General features: G+C 35.1%; 1 protein-coding gene and 1 non-coding gene across 3 annotated transcripts; one reads left to right on the top strand and one right to left on the bottom strand.

The window, feature by feature from the left end:
- Positions 1–11,365: 11,365 nt before the first annotated feature.
- Positions 11,366–16,301, bottom strand: LOC113301220. 2 transcript variants are annotated; one of them, XM_026549968.1, is made up of 2 exons: positions 14,993–16,301; positions 11,366–13,676 (listed from the first exon to the last, which is right to left on the bottom strand). In XM_026549968.1, exon 2 carries the CDS (start codon positions 12,448–12,450, stop codon positions 11,392–11,394), a length of 1,059 nt encoding a protein of 352 aa, XP_026405753.1. In that variant the 5' UTR covers positions 12,451–13,676; positions 14,993–16,301; the 3' UTR covers positions 11,366–11,391. The 2 variants fall into 2 exon arrangements, with proteins under 2 accessions (XP_026405753.1, XP_026405755.1); XM_026549970.1 differs by lacking the exon at positions 14,993–16,301 and adding an exon at positions 14,472–14,707.
- On the top strand, positions 12,874–12,980 carry LOC113307262. Its single transcript, XR_003339069.1, has one exon. It is a non-coding gene; the product is annotated as a small nucleolar RNA R71 (small nucleolar RNA).
- Positions 16,302–21,117: the final 4,816 nt, after the last annotated feature.

The following is a 21,117-nucleotide window of genomic DNA, read 5'->3' as shown; positions in this document are numbered from 1 at the left end:
TTGGAAGTGTTAGGAAACGACGTTCGGATTTCTTACTTGTTAGAGTGTTAAATAATGGATTTAATCATGCCGGTGGCAAATGAGGTGCAGATGGAAATACATTATTAGAGTTGCTGATCAATCATTAGTGGAGACTACCCTATTTATATAATGTGAGGCACCGACCAAAAATTATTTGTAGCTGACTAAAAAAGCTTTGTTTTGAGTGTGCATCACCGTACGTTAATTCCGGGTAGAATGGTGAGCTACCCAACTTCACATCAATTTTTAGCACTATTTTTGATCTCTTGAGTGCTAATTTTGTCAATGATGAGGGTGACGTCTATGGATGAAAGCCTCCTTCTTGTAGTTCGATTTGAAGTTAACACCATTCTCTCGACAACAACGGGTCCATAGAAACACTATCATCATCAACGAGGGAGCGACATCAAAATCTACAAGGAAAGTTGAAGACGTTCAAGATTTACAAGCAACAGAACAAGAAATAACAAATTCCATATTCGAGTAAAACAACATACAATGAGCATATTTTTACATATATGTTGAAGACTTACAATACAATGAGCATAATTTTAAGTTGAAGACTTATTTACAAGAGCGAAGAAAATCAAAAGGTGAGGATTATTGAAGTTTATGATTTCAAGACGATACAAGTTGTGAAGAATCAAGCGGTAAAGTACTTTTCCCACGGCCATGGTTTGTTTTAATTTCACTTTGTTTTGTATTTTATTTCTCTTGTCTTGTTTAAAAAAAAAAAAAAAAAAAAAAAAAAAGACAAAATGAAAAATTGTTTTGTTAGCAAGGATGCCAGTAGAGGTTTTGGTAGTTATATTTTCCATAGATTAGATATTGCTATTCAAAAAGGGGTTGGAGCCCAACTTGTTGCCAGGTTGCCAACCAGTATCATGTAAACGTTTTTTTAATTAAGCCGCACTGTTTTAAATGGAAAAAAAATGATGACAAGAGAAAATTTATTTTTGTATTTATTTAATAAGCCGTGGAGAAGGAAAAATTTATAAGGAAGTTTCAAGCGACAAGGATTTAAGGAAAATAGTTACAAATTGCCAAGGATCTACGAAGTTCGAGAGTTTATCATCAATAGTTGAAGCCGAAGACGAAGACCAAGAAGATGAAGACGAGGAGCCGAAGACGTTTCTATTGGATGCTGTGAGAGTGGTGTTATCATAATTGGCAATCGGATGTGAAGGTGAGTAAGTAATCTCATCCTCAATAATAGTAGTTGATTTCCTTTCTTAGAGATCGTCATAAAAAATGGTTTTTGTTAAAAGATGTGGGTTTTTAAAATATTTCGGAAGTTGTCCTTCCCACCATTCAACGTGTTGCAGGAATTCTCTCTTCATTCCTATCTGCACACATGTGAGTACCATAAAAGTACTTCTTTTGAGTGAAATTTCATAAAACCCTTTTTGGTGAGGCAGAAGTCGAGGAGAAATGCTTATGGACCGCTCTCAAACACGCGTTCTCTCATTATGGTGTGGTTATTTCTCACTCAACATTTAAGAATGAGAATATGTTCTTTTGTATTTCTAACTTCTTATTACTAGCATGCAGAAACTCTATATCCTCATAGCTCTTTGGATGCTTGGGATGCTGAAACGCTTTGAAGTGGGAGTAGGTTTTGTGGGTATATCTCTAGTAAGCCCTCACGAGACTATAACTCGCCCACTAGGGACACCTAGGGGTTTAAAGGCTTGTTGTTATACATGCTAAGTTTAACCATATTCTCGACGAAATGGAGTTGTTTGTATTTGTTTTAGTTTGCTCGAGGACTAGCAAAGTCTAAGTGTGGGAGAATTTGACAGGTGTAGAATACACCGTATTTATTATCTATGGTTTATGATTTCTTTGCTATTTTTCTTGTAAATTATGTATTTTACGTGTGTTTTTGAGTTTTTGAGTTATTAGCTATTCTGGAGTCACTCAATTTGAGCAAAAAGGGCAAAATTGTCATTTCATGAGAGAACAATATCTGGAGCCCAGTCAAGGTTAAGGGCAACTCTATTTGGAGGAGTACTAGCCACAGACCAGCTGAGGATAAGGGGTTGTCAATAAGTGGGTCGTATGCAGCAGTGGGGTGTACCATCTAACCCCAAATCCAACTTAACCCTAAAATCGAGAGAGATGTTTTCTCTCGTTCATCTCATTCACCTGAAATTGAGAAAGAAAAGCAGCAAAGCTGCTATTGGTTCCGAGAGTTGAGAAATAGAGGGGATTAAGAAGATGATTGAGGTGGTGAAGGTGGATTAAATACAGTATGAGCAGTTGAGGCCATTTCTGAATCCATGAGAAGGAGGATGTTGTTGGATTTGAATTTGATTTGGAAGATGAGCAAGAAAGGGGATCTGATGAAGTTGATGGAATTTAGGTCATGAATTAAATGGGTTCGATCTGTGAGACATGAAGATGTTGTTTCTGTTCTTGAGATGAAATTCGAAACATCAGAGATGGGTTTTTGCTTCCGGTTCTGAAGGATTGAAATGGGTTAGTGGCTGTGGATCGAGTTGGTTGCTGCTGTCGGAAATTTATGGTGGAATTGATGGATTCAAGAGTTACAACGAGACAGAGGAATGGGTTTGACGAAGATGATGGGATTTGTGACTGTTGCTGAAGAAATAGGGGATTTCTATTGAATAATGAAGATGGGGATCCAAATTTGTTCGAAGAACATGAGCAATTGGAGAAGAAACTGCAACAAATCTGAAGAACTGAGTAGCAGATGATTATCGGTGTGTGACTGTGATGTTACATGGAATGAATGAAATGCTGCTTGTGAATTAGATGTATGTTAGGCTTGTTACAGGGAAGAAGAAGAATGACCTGAATTTGGCCGGGAATATCCAGAAAATAAACGGAACTCTGTCGGATTTCTACTCCGGCGAGTTAACTCAGTTAACCGATGACCGATCCAACTCAGCTGAGTAAGACCAGTTAGCCGAGTAAGATGCTGACTCGGTGTCTGAATCTCTGACCACTTGACCAGACGACTGACGGTTTGACCAGAATGACCGTTAACCTTAACAGAACCATGACGAAATATTCCGTCTACGGAGAAGAAGATTCCAGTGACCTGAAGAGCTATTCCGGTGCTGTTTTATTCTGGTGGTACCAGTAATTTTACGGCAATCAAAAATAACATAATTTTTTGTGTGAGTATTTCTCAAGGGTATGAAGACTTGGACTTGGAAGTGGAGTTTGATTTGAAATTGAATTTGGAAGAGAAGAGGAGGAATTTTACAAAGACAAGGACTTGGAAATTGAATGGGAAAAGGATCCTAATCCTAAGGAGATTGCAAGCAAGTTGAAGCTTATAAATAGAGAAGTTCTCTACTTTTGTCTATACACTTTTGCACACCTTTACACACACAACACTTGTGTTTTTGATTGCTTTTCAAAATTCTTCTTTTAATTAATTGTGTGAACTTAAAAATTCTTCTTTTAATTATTTGTGTGAATTTCAAAAACATGAGTAGCTAATTTTATTATTGATTGGGGATGAATTCCTAGTTCTTAACATATGATTTGAGTTTTGTTTTAAACCTACTTTGAAGTTTTTCACATGATTATCGTATGTTTTTACTAACAACAATGTTTATGCTTGCATGATAGACCGTTCAGGTGGCCAACTGAATTGATTTGTTATTCAATCTAAAGCTAGTAGAAGTTAGGGAATACGTAATCGTTTCTTGATTCTTTACACAAGTAGAAAACACGACCTTGCAGAGGGATTCTGTGGAGCAATTGTGTGTGAAAACAACGCTAGAAAGTGGACCTAGCGAACCGAGTTTAACTACTAGTACTAAACCTAAATTCATAAATCTAATGCATTCGGGGGAGTTACATCTTGTAACCGAACCTCAAGGTGGTTCTTTTGAATAGAATCTGATAACTAAGCGGACCTGTTACTCAGTGAAACGAGGAATTTTGGGGTTAGCTAAGCGAACCTGCTATCCTACGGTTGGTGATAATCTGTGACTAATAAAAAGTAGAAAAGAACATAATTTGATTAATTGTTTTGCAACGAAGAAAGATTCCTTGATCTAACTTCTCTTATTGATTTCAACTTATACTTTTAATCGCTTTATTTACTTTCTTTTGCTTTTAAAATCTAAAACCAAACCCCCCTTTTGTGACAATTAAACAACTAAAACCTCTTGCTCCTCGTGGGAACAAACTTGACTATACTATATTACTTGTTAATTAGGAGGAAAAATATTAACTAATTTGTTGTGGTTACAACACGCATCATGTGTCCATATCCAAATGCTTTTGTTCTCTTGCACTACACTGTTCGTCTAATATGATATTGCATGTCTCCAGATTGTTTGTTAATTTGATTCAAAGTCTACCCATGTTCATTAAAAACTTTGAAGGAATAATCATCATAATTATTTACAGTACATGCAGTTAAGATCATTTTTGTGCCATCACTGTTCTTTATTGGGTGAATCAAGGAAAGGAGAATGATAAGGATTAATTAGTTAAAGGGAGATGACCTTTGAGGTGAAGTATGAACAGTTGTGTCCGTTCAATACTCCGACCTTTTCAAGCCGATCCAATTAACTGAATTTCGAAGTTGGTGAGGAGGCGTGAGAGACAGTTACAAACCGCAATTGATATATACCCCAGCGTTTGGGATAGCACTGCTGTTTCCTTTTATCGGCAATTAGAAATGCTGAGACCCACTTTCTCTGAATTTCTGGACTTGGGGTGCCAGATTTATGTCCAAGAGAAGAGAACACTCTTCCGTTAGAGAAGGAGTGCTTCATCATGTTTGATAACGATCATCAAATGCATGTGGGTAGATAAGGGATTGAAATTAGATTTTTCCTGCATTCCGAACTGGTAGGATCAAAGGGAAGTTTAATTGGAATGTTAAGGACATGGTCCATTTATGAGAGAAGACATCTCTGTACAGTTTTGCTAAATGGCAAAAGTAAGAGATTTAAGAATTTTAAATTCAAAACCAAACAAACAGATGGTGACTGTTTGGATTAGAAGTACAATCCAAGTCTCACATTAGTCCCCAACTAATTAAGGTGAGATAAGAAATGAACGTCATGTGTACTTTGATCTCAATGCACTCCTTGTGAAACATTCATTTAGCACAGTTAAGGATTATAATTCTTCTCTTCAATCCTGATGGTGTAAATGAATTCTGATACCTTTTCAGCAGTGGGTACAAGAGTAATGTGTATGGATTCTGATACCTTGAGAAACAGCTTAAATATGAACCCAGTGGTGAGATCTTGTCTCTAATATGAACCAGAGATGTTAGTGTAGATATTTCTGTAAACTGCGATTCATGAAACAGGCAATAGTCATGAAATGTGGGGGACAAGGAATTAATGAGTTTTTATGGGAGTATCTGATTTGGTACTGATAAGTGAGATAGATCACTATCAAGAAAACTTGAAGAATTACCTGGGTTATATACATGGACGTATGAGTTATTAAGCCTGAATTTGTTTGTCGGCTACGCTATATCATGCCTAGTCCTTAGCTTTGGCATTGGCTAATAGTAGTATTAGTCAGACTTAAGAAGATTGGAAACCGCCGTCCGTTTATAAATACTCAGTTAGTTTTGAGTCTGGTTTCCAAGATTGGAATTGGGATTTGGTGGCACCTATTTTTGCCAAGGAAAAAGAAAGATGGCACTGTTGATTGCTATTAAATGATGAATATCTAAAACCAATATACCACCGAACTGTGGGGGTGTTGTCATATAACAAGAGTGTTATAGTGATAAATTCATCAAAATGTGGGGTGCCTGAATGGTGTTATGGTACGTTCCTATAAATATAACGTCAACGCAGTACCATAAGTAATTGCTTTCAAATGCGCGTATATGAAAGAAATAGTGTTTGAGAATTGTATCAAGTCGTGACAATGGATGAAAATTCTATAGAGAGTTTAAAATTGCATCATCGAGAGGAATAGGCTTATAGCCTTACTAAAGAGTAAGTTGCAGTGGTAACCCAACCTAAGCGATTGGAGATCCCATGATCTAGGTTCAAATGGGAAAACTAAGTTGTGACGAACTCGCCAGATAACACTGAAAGAGATTTTATCTTTCCCATTTCTATGATAAGAGTCAGTGTTGCCTGTCACGTAAGAGGTTGATATTTTCTCTTAATGATTCATATAGCTTAGTCTAACTAAGAAAAGCATGGCAAGATACTTTCAAAACTTTCAAATAGGAGATCACTTATATGAGTGAGAAGTGGGGCCGCTTCTATGATAACTATAAAGGCTAAGTTAATCTAGAGCACTCATAGAATTCCAAAAACGTTCAGGGCCGAAATGAACACAACCGAGAATTTGACGATTATAAGGAGATATAATGTGTGAGATTTATTGTATCGATTTACATCAACGGTCGACAGTTCAACGACATCGCGTCCACTGATTGGCTAGTAAATCCGGTAAATTTTCACTAGGCTTGGTTCAAAGCCACAAGCTACCATTTACCGATGCATTATATTTTCTGCTTGTGCTCTTAAAAATTGTAAGTTTTGTTGAGTCAGTATTTCCACTCATGTGGGAGATTGTTGGAATTTTGAGTTAAAAATTATTTATCTGAGTGAAAATTGGTTTTGAAAGTTTGAACTCCAAGAGGTGTGTTTAAGGGTCATGCCTTTTCACCATAAGACACTTAGTGCACAAGTGTTACGGAGAGTCACCATTAGACATGGTAAGTCACCTATGGATGAAAAGACACCTTGTAGAGTCACCATTGACTCTATATAAACCCATCTCTTAGTTTTAGTTTTAAATAAGTTAGAAGAGAACAAAAACAAGTTTTGAAGTCAAGAGTCAGAGTCATTTAAGAGCACAATAATTGTCAACATTCGCTGGCCTAAAAGTATTGTAGTGCTACTTACTATAAGGCGTGATCGTTGTATCTTGGAAGGCGACATCCGTAGAACCGTGAGCACCGTATGCGGGGATGAATTGTCTTTAAGGAAAGAGGATTACCCCTCAATCAGCCAACCCGATAAATCTTTCTAACTCTCTTCTTATTATTATTGTGTTTGTCGCATGAACCGGATTTCCGAAAAACCAAATCCGTATAATGTTCCAACACTTTCTTCCCCCATGCCAAAACTGGTTCTCTATTTATATTGTTTCGCCGTTAACCATAACGATAGGGTTAAATGATATCGATCTTACGGCTCACATTAAATACCTAAATATTATTACTAACTTTATCAAAATCATTACCATTTAACATGGATTATATATATTATTTCATTTCATTTTCTAAAATTATAGTAAAAGATATCATTTAGTTCCTACAATTCTGGGGAAAGTCTTGGAAACTAAGCTAATAAATGATGTCCGACATATTATTACTCTCGGGAGGACATTTTAGCTCAAACATTTTTATGGTATGAAAACATTTATGGATTGGAAAATGTTAGTGACATTTATGGATTAGAAAATGTGTACGTACACTAACATGGTATGATTGAAGTGGATTTGTGTAAACTAATGCCCACTAATGACTGAAATTTGGTGCTCTCCGAATATATGGGCCCAGTCTACTTCTGACCAGCTAGCTTAATACCCGTTAACCATGGTACGTACTTTGGACTAGTTTTACATAAGTGAAAACTACAGCCACACCCATTTTCTCAACTTCCACCACTGTCAAACTCACACGTGTAAAAGTTCACGCGCTCACCCAAAATCGGCGTATAAATTCTGCCGAAACCCAAAATTTTTAAAATTCAGTTTTCTTTTTATTTTATTTCCAAGTTTAACCTCACTTTATGTTTTGAGATTTTGTATTGAGATTTTGTTCTGAGAGATTGAGATAGAGCCGGAGCGGGAGCTGAAGTATTGAATTATCGAGAGTTTTAGAAGGAGCTGATTGAGAGATTCAATTTACTCAACAAAGATAATCTGAAATTCAAGCTCATTTGTTCGTTTTATCTTTGATTCTGATCTTGTTTAACTTGGATTCTGATCTTGTTTAATCTTGATTCGATTCTAGGTTTTAGTTTCTTTAAGATTATGATATATTATTCTAAGTTACAGAGTTTAATTTAGGTTTTCGAATCGATTTTTAGATATTTTAAGCTTGTTTTTGAATTTACGATCAATGTAGATCTTTTCGATTCAATCTTTTAGTTTCGATTTCACAGAGTTCCAACTCCATTGCACTGTACTCATCTCTAAAGTTCTCCTGAAACTGCAACATGATTTAATAACACTCATCAGGGAAGGCATAACTTTATATGCATAACAGGTTATACAGATACTCTAAACAATGCATAACTTGTCATGCAGTCAAAGTTACGCAGTTATGCATAGTTGTTTTTACTGCATAAGCAGTTATGCATAATAAGTTATGCAGTTATGCATAATAAGTTATGCAGTTCTGCATAATTGATTTTACTGCATAACCAGTTATACATAATAAGCTACGCAGTTATGCATAGTTGATTTTACTGCATAAGCAGTTATGCATGATAAGTTATGCAGTTCAGCATGTTTGCTTTTACTGCATAACCAGTTATGCATGATAAATTACGGAGTTCAGCATGTTTGCTTTTACTGCATAACAAGTTATGCATGATAAGTTACGCAGTTATGCATAGTTGTTTTTACTGCATAACCAGTTATGCATAATAAGCTACGCAGTTATGCATAGTTGATTTTACTGCATAAGCAGTTATGCATAAAAAGCTACGCAGTTATGCATAGTTGATTTTACTGCATAAGCAGTTATGCATGATAAGTTACGCAGTTATGCATAGTTGTTTTTACTTCATAACAAGTTATGCATAATAAGTTATGCAGTTCTGCATAGTTGATTTTACTGCATAACCAGTTATGCATAGTAAGCTACACAGTTCAGCATGTTTGCTTTTATTGCATAACAAGTTATGCATGATAAGTTACGCAGTTATGCATAGTTGTTTATACTGCATAAGCAGTTATGCATAATAAGTTATGCAGTTCTGCATAGTTGATTTTACTGCATAACCAGTTATGCATAATAAGCTATGCAGTTATGCATAGTTGATTTTACTGCATAAGCAGTTATGCACATTATTTTTCCTGCGTAACATATGTTATTTAAAAGTAAAACACATGACCTATTATGCATAACTTGTTATGCACATTTTCTTTGTACTGCATAACTAGTTATGCATTTTTTTTTTTGCATCCGTAGTGATTTATGATAAGCATAACCTTTGATGCATCTGCATAACTAGTTATATGCACTTTTTTTTGTACCAGTTATGCACATTTTCTTTGTACTGCATAACAAGTTATGCAGCTAAATTTTAACTGCATAACAAGTTATGCAGCATATTATTACTTCTCCATAACATGTTATCAACTAGTTTTTAACTGCATAACAAGTTATGCATCTAAATTTTAACTGCATAACAAGTTATGCATCTAAATTTTAACTGCATAACAAGTTAAAATTTAGCTGCATAACTTTTTTTCTGTTTTTTCGACTTGATTTTTTCTTCTTCGTCTTTTAGGTCATCAACATTAAAAATAAAAATAAAAATCGAAAAAAAAATCAAATCTAATGAATGCATGCAACAGTACCATTGATTAAACTAGATTTAGTACCCGATTTCTTCTCTTTCGATTTCTGAAGACGTGTTCTTGTTGGTGTTTCATCCATTTTTGTTGAACTGTATTCTAGGGTTTAGTAATGATTTATTTCTTTGAATCATCGATTTTAAATGATTTATTTCTTTAAATTATGGAGAAAAAAAATCTTTGCAGGTCCATTACAGAGATTAATGGAGGAATAGGGAAAGAAACTGGCGGAGAAGAAAAAAAATTATGCCCAAAAACGATGAAGGGTAATAGAGTCTTTCAGTACGTTTTAAATATATTTAAATAATTATGGGTGCGACTGTATTAGAAATTAATTGTGGGCCTGGCGGTAAGAAAATAAATTTTTTTGGGCCTGCGCCTAAAATTCGCTTTACATAACAGATACGATTTCGCGGCAAACTTTCATGACGGTGCAAAATTGGGGTGTCTACGGTTGCCCCTCTTTGGTAGAGGTTTGCATGCAACTGGATGACAAAGATAAACACACCAATTTTGTACAGTAAAACAGTTTGTTGGATTCCTCACTTATAAATTATCCAGAATGACACTAGAAAGTTCATCCGAATTATTTCTAAGTATTTTGATTTTGCACAAGTACACATCCTCATGATAGTAATCACGACGAAGCGGTACTCGTGTCATATATACTAGCTACTGCGAAAACATGAGGCTCTTTATTTAATTACATGGATCCTTCTAACAACATGTTATGTCATCACTTCTATTGCATTGTCTGAGTGAGGTGCTTAAATCTTTACGACTTTGCTCAAATCACTTTCATCATCACTAGTCGTTCCTTTCATAGATCTTCCAGAATGAGATGCTCCAGCTACTTCCACGAATTCTTGGTTTCCATAGTCCTCACGACCCTTTATTTTCAATTTGAGCTTTCCATCAAAAGATGTTGAAAACCCAGTAATTGTTGACCTTGCAAAAGAGTTATTAGTAGCACATGTTCCAAATAAATACTAAGTAATCCTTTTTTTTTAATAAGGAAACAAATCCTAGAAAATAATTTTCAAAAACAAAAGGTGAAAAACAAAATACTCAATATATACAAAGGTTTAGGGATCCTGACATGCCATGTGTTTGATAGATGCCACCAAAAATATTACCGTCCACATCCAAATTTCCAAATCTGTCAATCCTCCAACATGGGCTATCATCCAATTCCAAACAAAATTGAAAAACTTTAAAAAAAATCACGACCTTGTTGTTTCCCAAGTATGGCGGTTTGATGTTTCAAATCTTTTCCTCAATTTCTTTTAAGTGCTACTCAATTTTCCCAAATGGCAGTTTAAACTACCATTTATTATTCATTTCTTTCTTAATTTTTTTTAATTTTTTTTTCCTTTTTTTTTTAATTTCTCATTCATTTTTTTTTGCTACCCAAATCTACCCGTTTGGACGTCCGTTGCTCATAGAACTTTAGGAAATGACATACAAGACTAATGATGACGTACAAATGGACGAGAAATTTTTTGATAGGGGAAAAATTTGAAGGGGACATGAGGGACCAATCAGAAATCGACATTTATCCTTCCTTATTTAAAAAATTTATGTTATAATGTTGTACTCCTGATTTGCCCTTCCTTCAAATCAAAATCTTGTTTTACAGATGGAATGTTTGAAGCTGCCGATTTAAATGGAGAAAATCTTAATTATCTTATCTAAAATACATGTATTCAAACAAATATTCGCTCCACGTACATAAGACCTTATATCTCAAAACACATAACGAGAGATGGATCAATAAGCTGAACTGGGTCTTAAGATAGTTTAGATAAAAGAATCAAAGTGCAGCACTAGATATAACACTATTCCAAGTGAAGCCAAAAAGATAAAATCAACATGATAGTAAAATTTATCAATTTGAATTACCACATTCTCAACTATCCCTTTTGGTGCTTTGACGGACCTTTCCGCAAGTTGTAAAGTGACAGAGGTGGGTTTTAATTCACCTAAACCCAACTGCTCATAAACCGAGAACGGTAGGAGGTTTACACTAGATCCCAAATCCAGAAGTGCTTGTTTGATCATGAAATCCCCTATTATACAAGAAATAGTAGGGTATCCCGGATCTTTATATTTGGGAGGAGTATTGTATTTAAGAATAGAACTTACTTGTTCCGTGAGAAATGCTTTTTCCTGCACATTGTGCTTCCTCTTGACCGTGCAAAGATACTTCAAGAACTTGGCGTAGGATGGAAATTGCTTAATCACACGCAAGAGAGGTATATTGATCTTCACCTGCTGAAAAACATCAAGAATATCCTTATTATCAGCCAATGGTTTAGTAGATAACAAACGATGAAGAAATGGAGCATGCATTTTCTTATCAACATCAAAATTTTCATTTTCAGTATCACTATGACAGTCACCGCCCTTGGGTTTTGGAGACTTCTCAAGTTCGTTTACCTTCATTGGAGTCTCTATCACCTTAGCACTTCTAAGAGTCGTGACAGCATTAGCTTGCTCCAAGTTAGAATTTTTAACTTCAAATGTGCCTTTGGGGTTAGGTTGAGTTTGGGCAGGCAATGCCCATTTCTCCCTAACATTAAGATGTGATTCAATTCTAACTATGCTAGTTTTCAGCTCATCTAAAATCTTCATAACATTCTGATTTATATGTGTCTGTCCCTGCATAAAAGTTTGTAAAGTATCCTCAAGATTATTCTTATGAGGTGGCACATAAGGGTTACTAGATGAAGACCCTTGGGGAACATTAACACCATTCACTGTAGGACCATTCCTCCAACTAAAATAAGGATGGTTTCGCCAATTTGGAGTGTACGTTTCTGAATATGGGGAGCTAAACGGTCTTTTATAAGTATCCATGGAATTCGCTTGGTCATGTAACACTTTCTGAAATGCTGGAATTGTAGGACAATCCTTAGTGTAGTGTTCCAGACTTTCGCAAATACCACAAGCATGTTCAACCGGGTCAGCTACCTTAACTACATTTGGTCTCTGAATCGCATTAGCTTTTCTATGCAAACTAGCAATCTTAGCATTCAAGTCATGTTCTTCATTTCAACACATACATTCCAGGCATAGAACTAGATAAAGGTTTGGACTTATTTCCATCCGTTGTGCCTGAAGTGTCCCAACTTTTGGGCTTTTTCTGCTAGCGAATCGAAGTAAGTCCAAGCATCATCAGGTGACTTATTCAGAAATTTCCCATTACACATCATTTCAACAAACTGACGCATACATGAATTCAAACCATCATAAAAGAAATTAATTACTCTCCAAATTTCATAACCATGATGAGGGAATCTAGAAATCAAGTCTTTAAATCTTTCCCAACACTCGAAAAACGGCTCATTTTCCTTTTGAGAAAAATCCATGATATATTTCCTAAGAGTGATGGTTTTATGTACCGGAAAAAACTTTTTCAAAAACTCCCTAGTCATTTCATTCCACGTCCTAATGGTATTTGGTCGTAAAGAATGCAGCCAAGTCTTGGCTTTCTCCTTTAGAGAAAATGGAAACAATTTCAGTTTCAGCACATCTTGAGCCGCAGCAACAAAAGGCATAGTTGCACAGACCTCGTCAAAATCTTTCAAATGTATATATGGACTTTTTGAGTCCAACCCATGAAACTTAGGTTGTGCTTGTATATACCCATATTTTATCGACACATTGCCAGCATTAGCCGGAAGAACTATATAGGAGGGTGTTGAAGTCTTTTCCGGCTGCTAATAATACCTAAGGGTTCTAGGTCCATTAGCATTGGCTGAGGCTGAAGCCGCTAGAACTCTCAGCTTCACCTTCCATTGGATGACTATGGTGATTCTTTAATACCCTATTAGTAAAACGGTGATAGTTACGCAGTCGATTAAAATGACCAGACCTAGAATATTGCATGCACTTGCAAAATCAGGAAGAACACAAACAGTAACAAGATGATACTAAAAAAAGAAAACAAGAGACAGATACAATGTTACCGAAGTTGCGTTATTTCGACGATATTTCAACCTACTCACAACTGAAACAGTAGCACCTGCTTCCTTCTTCGTATCCAACTCCTAATGTCGCCAAATCTTAATCCTATCTTACTCCTGTAATGAAGCAACATAAATCAGCAAACACAAAAACCAAAATTAAAAATAAACCTAAGCAAAACTTAATTCTAAAGAACACTAAACAATCCCCGGGCCAGCGGTGCAAAAATTTGATCACTCTTTTCAGAGTATCAAATATATCAATAGGGAGATGTAATATAGTTGGAAGAAAGTTCGAACCACAGAGATTGTTGGTATTCAATATAATTCTTAGGAAAAGCAATAATGATTTGTAATTGAGTTTCAAAATGCAGCAGAAAATAATTGTAAAAGAAAGGAATAAATGTTGTGAATCTACCAAGACCCAAGGTTCCACCTAACATCACTCAAGTTCTTATATGTGATCAAATGATAACTCAAATAAAGATAGATAGTAATCTGCTCTACCCGGAAAATATGGCTTATGTAATTCGCACTTCAATCAAAAGCACCATTTCATAAAGTCTGATTATGTAGCTAAAGTAAAACCCAATTAAGAAATATCACATGGATTTCATAGCATTCAATGTATCCGGAACCACACTAAATCTAAGAAGTTTGTAGACATACTCAACACAAAGTTGCAATCAAACAAGATGAAATGGATTAAAACATGAAATTCCATTTATGATCAAAGAACATTGAACCCATTAAGCTTCCCCTCTTGACTTTGCAAAGAGGAGTTAGCTTCTCATTATTTTACTGGAATCCAATATATATTTCTATTGAAAAAGAACAAATAAGAAAACTAACAACAAGACCTAGCTAGAAAACCAAAGAAAAGAAACTAGGAAAAGTGGTAATCCGGCGTACCATTCTTGGTTGATTAAGCTCATCCTTTATACAACAACAACTTGACTTCTTCTCTAAGAGTCTCTCCAATGGAATGTGTGTGAAGGAAAAAGTCCTAATCCACGTAAGATCCACAATAATATTTATAAAAAATCATCTCCAACCCATCAATGTGAAGATGATGTGGCAAAAAAAATTTAGACATTCACTTAGAGGATGTCTTCCCATCCTAGTCATAATTTTGTTAATAAAAGTTATTGAAAATTAAAATTGGAAAAAATTTTAACCAATTATACCCCTACAAATAAGTAAAAAAATAACATAAAATTTTATGGGTTGGAGATAAAACTTTATTTTTCCTAATATTTAGGATTTTATGATCAAAGGATGTCTTAGAAGTGATGCCACATATGAAATATTCCATTCACCATTGGAGAAGATCTAACTAATTGATTCAAACACTTCCTAGATTTGGGGAAAACACTCCATATAGCTGTAACGTCTTCCACAAATTTCTGCTCACAACAGCTGAAATCAGTTACCTGTATTTGACTCGATAGAAACAGCTCTCTTCCTGTAATTCGTCACAATTCAGTCAATGTAAACATCAACCAAAGTTCACTATTTCTGCTGCCTGTAACGGACACTTAACTTCTTCAATTTCAGTCGATTACACAGCCACATATAAACCAACTCAATCCATTTCCTGTTGCCGAACTAAACCCCAATTCCATTTTGCTGTGCAACAACCAACGCAACTCAGAGTTCATAATAACCAGCTATACTCAATTCAATCACCACCAGTAAAACAAACTCATTCGAGGTACTATAACATCATCACTGTGTTCCATTGAATCATCCATCAAGAACAACCAACTTCCTGTCTTGTTGCTGCCAAAATAAACCCCTAGAGCACCATTACTAGTCTTCCCAGCTTCACGTCTTTCTTGAATTCAAAAAGCACCATTAACCCCATCACTTACAGCCATTAACAAATAGCAGCAACATTGATTTGGTATTCGAGAACATTCCCTAACTCTTAATAAACTATCTCACCAAATCTGGCAGTCAACTCTGAGAACCCCAATTTCGGCCCGTACCATTTCCAGAGATCCCCAAAATCTATTGCTTAACTTCTCGTGCACAACCACCATTATAACCTAACTTCGTTTTTGTAGAATGAATTCAGATCTGTATCAAGCCTTCTCAATTTCGATGATGTTGCTGACCCTTTCTTTGTTGTGCAATCGAACTCAAACCATCAATCGATGTTGTTGTGTAAACATCAACGATTCAGCCAATTTCGTCTCCTGCTACCGTTAATCTCTTCCACCAATTTGACCACTATCTCAGGCAATTCCATTGTGAGTACCAACAGATTCAACTCACCAAATCTGTTATCATCAAATCATCTTCATCCTCATCTCAAGAACTGTATGCAGCTACCATTCACCAACACCAATTTCGTAGCTTAAATTCCCATAGATCCAGTGATGATAATTTCCCTTGTCATTAATTTCTCTCTTGGAACCCTGAATATGTGACATGATTACCATTTCTCTTCTAACCTAATTGTTTGCAGTTGCCTGAAATGCAAATAGAATCTGCTCGATGCTTGAACATTCCTCTAATGAAGTGTGGCTGTAAGGAAACCACGTTTCACCATCTTTACCCCCTTGTGCGGCTCACATGCTTGAAGAAGCAAAGAAAATTCTTTGGTTTTCCAGCCCACAGATGCAAACTAATTGCACGCGCCATTTAGCCATTAGTTCTCCGGGTGAACGGATTTCACTTATAACTCCTGTAAATGACTTAAAACAATATTATTAGCTAAATATCGAGACCTGACTAGTATAACAGGGGTGTATTGAATCCTGATTTATTTGGATTTATATGGATATAAGTTTTACCTGAATCTGGTGGATATGTATGGTTTCTTAATGAATCTTTCGGATTCTTAAGGATATATATTTTCAGATGATAATGGATTGTAACTTGGATTAATTTAGATTTATAAAGATTGAAATAAATTTCTAATACCAAATATCTTAAGAAAAATGAGCAATTAATAATTAAAAAAAGTTCAACATACCCAAATAAATAAATAAAATAAAATCCTTATTACTCTTAATTAATTATAATCTAAAGTTCATCTATGTAAGTAAAATAACCTCATGATTCATTGTTATTTCCTTCACCGATTTCATCTTTCCACATTTCAGCAGCGATAGTTGATCGTCATTTATTTGCATCTACACGCTGACGTTGTTGACTTTGAATAGTTGGATCCAAATCTTCTTCTCCATCATCCGAAGATGAAGAATCATCATCCTCTTCAGGTGGAAATTCATCTGATCGACATTCTTTTCGAAGAAAATTATGCAGCCCAACACAAGCTAATACAATATGTGCTTGTGTCGCATATGGAAATGGAGGTGCCGATTTAAAGATAGTGAAACGAGATTTAAATATACCAAATATTCGTTCAACTACATTTCTTAATGAAGCATGGCGAAGATTGAACAACTCATTGGCAGTTTCAGGATGACGACCTCCGTTTGCTCTTTGCAACCTCTTGTTGTTCTTCCCCCATATCAGACATTTCTAGTTACGTATTTTCAAGTACATGCATATTGGGTACAACAAGGTTAGAGGTTTAAGCAAAACGTGTTTTATGATTGTTAAATAACGTTAGCACTAATGAATATAAAAATTAATCTAAAAAACAATATCTTTTCACGCAATAAAAAATCTGCCTCTTGTTCCCGGAAAAAAAAAGCTCATCAAAATAATGGCGACGAATACCCGATCAATCACAATAGCAAATGGGTCTGTTGCCATCATATCAGAATCACTTGCAAAAGTGATGATCATCTTGTACATACATCACATCAGTAATTAAAGAAAGAAGAGAAATCATTTTCCATAATAACTTCTTTTAGCAAGTTAGTAGAATGACAATGGAATAAATAATAAACTGGTAATCAAACAGGAAAAAAATGATCTTGAATTTGAGAAATACATACGTCTTGTGTACCTTGTCTTGCTTGCTAGAGAGATGGAGGATCCATTTTGTTTACGGTGATGAAGAAAAAACACTCGCATATATATATGAATATATGTCAATATATGACTACCGTGAGTATCCATGAAAATCTCATGGTCTTGGTCGAGATTGGTAGAGGATAATTTTATATATATTTTGCATAAACATATCCTAGAAAATCCTAATATATCTTGAATCATTTACAATCCAAAGATATCTGATCCTAATTCTAGGATATTTAGAGAATCTGAAATAATCCTAATTGAATACCTAGGATATTTAAGGAATCTGAAATAATCCTAATTGAATACCTCGAAGTTTTGAAGATATTTAGTTATCCAAATAAATCCGGATCCAATACACCCCTGTAAATGTGGGTATCAAAATGTCGCACTTACGTGCTTATTATCATCCCCATTCACATTCATTCCTTTTGTTAGGACCAGTTAGGTTAATAATGCGTGAGTTCTCAATTTTTTTGCGGTAACCCATGCTGTATAAAACATTCTATCTTCTACTGTTTCCATATCTGATCATTATTTTACACGGATAATTGGAATCTACTGCTCTCTTGACGAATTGAATCAAGGGTACATAAACCTATCTGCATTTTATCTAACATATTTCTATTGTATCTCTTTTATTTTATCCCTCATTCTTTGGGTTACACCAGTATCTCTTCCATTTTTTAATATTTTTACTCTTCAGTTGGTATTACGAAGTTTTATTTATTCTTAGTGTCCATTGTACACTAACAACCTATGCTTCGGTTCTTGAACCTTTCCCCCTTTCTTACAGGTGAATTTAATGGGATCACAAATTCTATTTGTTTTGTGTCTGATTTGATCTTTGGAAGATGAAGCATCTTCGATTCTAATGTCAAAATCTATGAGTGCAAATGTTAATGTAAGTGAATTTTTCATTCCCCCTCCCTCCCCCAAAAGTTCTATTGCTCTCAAGCTTCACTATGGATTCAGAAAATCTAATTTCTTATACTTATATAAAATGGATTTTTTTTATAAGAGTCCATAATTTGTTGGTTAAAACTCCATAAGAAAGTAGTACTAATTCAGAGTATATTATCTTCTAACTATATGGATCTTAAATCATAAAGTACAAGTGTCTTCTAAGGTATGTTATTGGGAATAACATTTGGTTCTTGGGATATTTGTTTCCTAATTATGTTTTCATTGATAGTTTTTATTTGGGTTCTAAGTCATTATCGATATTTAATTTAATTCGTCTTTGTTAATCATAAAATTTATATTAATCATAGTAAGTTTACAAGATTGAAATGTATCGTCACTTTTGATATGGATTATGGATGCTTTAGTGATCATTTTTGAATTAGTTTTTCATTTTGTTTAAAACATGATGCGATTCATCTAGTTTTCAGACTTAACCATTACACATAACATGCCGATAGTTAAATAGACCTGGCCATTGGATTAACTTATCATATTTGCCTTAAACTATTTTTCATAATATCTTGTTTTTTCTATGAGCCAATGAGATCTTCAGTAACGCTCATTCATATTATTAAATCCCACAACCCTTGCACCACATTAAAATTGAAGTGGTATGTGACTTTAAGGTACTGAGTTATTTAGTTATGTGTGTATAATGAAATATTTACGTTTCTAGCTGCCATGCTCCAATAATGGTGTCATCAAGTTGTTTGATGTTCTTCACCACCTTTCTTTTCTTTAAACGAGATTGAAAACGCAGGGGTACCAAAATACACCACCAACTTTTTCTTAGGAAATCTATATGGAAAAACTCAATACAACTCCGAGAGTTAAACTCAATCAAGGAATAATATCTTAGAATTATATCCCTGTCTCTCTCAGTTGCGATTAGAACGTTTACATAATCATATCCGTGAACCTAATCACATAGAGATTACTTGGACGATACCAAAGACCAATGTCCAATAATGAATCAAGTTGTATCCAACAAACTAGGTCGAATGCATCTACTATGATTGATTAACGCGCAACCTGTGATATTTGAATTATAAAGATAAACAATATAATGCGAAAAAAAGAAATAGCACAGACACCAGAAGTTTTATTAACGAGGAAACCGCAAATGCTGAAAAATGTCAGGACCTAGTCCAAATTGAACACCAAACTGTATTAAGACACTACAGACACTAGCCTACTACCAATTTATAAGGACCCTAAATCTCGTCAATGCTATTTGACCTGTCTAATTATGATCAAGAGTCGATCTAGAGACGATTTGATCGCTACTGACTTGATTACTCGAATATGAATTTTAATTAGTAGAAATTAATCTAACAACGATCTAGATACGTAACTAGTACCACTAGATAGATCTCGAAAATTTATGCGAGATGGGCTACTCCAACGTGTCATTCGGATATTGGACGAAGAAGAAATTATCAGATTAGATTGAAGGGCAAGTTTAACCGACTTGGCAGCCCTTATCCAAGTTGTTGGGCGTCTCAGTATTTTTGGTCGGCCTTATCCCCAAATCTAGAAGATAAAGTTTCGTTTCTCTTTCTGTTTCTCTTCATTCTTCTTCTTTCTTTCCTCTTCTTATGTGCTTCGCCTCTGACGATTTTGAGAGGTGTTTTTGGTGCTATGAATTTGAAAAAAAAACTTAGGGGAAACATTAGTGGGATGATTACTGGTTATGGTGTTGAAGTTGGTTTATCGTTGGATGAAGAAGAAATGATGGATTGAAGAGAATTGAAGTTAGGGTTCCTGAGATGAAATCGATTGAGGGTTTATGGGATATTGAGTATGAAAATAAGTAATTGGTGATGGGTTTTGTATATTAAGAAAAAAGAAGAACTTTTGGTATTCATTTTCCGATTACACAGTGAAGAAAAGGTTAATTAGGGTTTCATGTTCTTCCCAATTTAAGAACTAGGGTTTTGAGAATTGAACATATGGTTTAGGGAAGAGATGATGTTATATTGATTTGTTTGAATCAGAAGAAAGAAGAGGTTGGTTTCAATTTGATCGAAACAACCTATTTTGAGGTAACTTGTTCTTCTTAGTTAACTTAGTAATGTTTGTCTACTTTCATTACTGAGTTTTTGAGTTTGTTAATTGAACTAAGAACTGAGATGGATGTGTGTGTATGGAATGGACTTGAGATGTTGAGAAAAATAGCGGTAATGAAGATGGTTATAACTGAGTAGTGCTGGGGTTGAGGTCTGGTGGTGTAGATGTGTATGTGAATGGTGTTTATAATAGATGAACTGAGTTGTTGTGGTTGAATTAGATTGAGATAGAGATATGTGGTTTTAAAGAAGATGTTGTTTGAAGTAGAAATGGTTGTGTAAGGACGGGTCATGGGTTCTTTGTGAAATTAACGTTCACAGGTTTGGAATGGTGATGAATGAGAAAGCAGGGGTTGGGTTTGTTATTGAGGAGTTTGGAGTTGGGTATTGTGTTGTTATTGGAATTCCTAAGTTTGTATCTCAGATGATGAAGATGTGTGTTTGTTGGGTGATAGAGCTCAACTTGGTGGTGTTGTAAGATGCAGGGAAAAGGCTTGAGATGAATGTTTTTTCATGAGAATGTGTTGATGTTGTAAGAATTGTACAAGGTTGGAGTTGAGGTTTAGATGAATTGGTTGTTTGTA

Source organism: Papaver somniferum, chromosome 8, assembly GCF_003573695.1.
Source record: "Papaver somniferum cultivar HN1 chromosome 8, ASM357369v1, whole genome shotgun sequence".
Lineage (NCBI taxonomy): Eukaryota > Viridiplantae > Streptophyta > Magnoliopsida > Ranunculales > Papaveraceae > Papaver > Papaver somniferum.
Note: the sequence above shows the minus strand (reverse complement) of the source record. Positions and strands in the feature narration are given on the sequence as shown.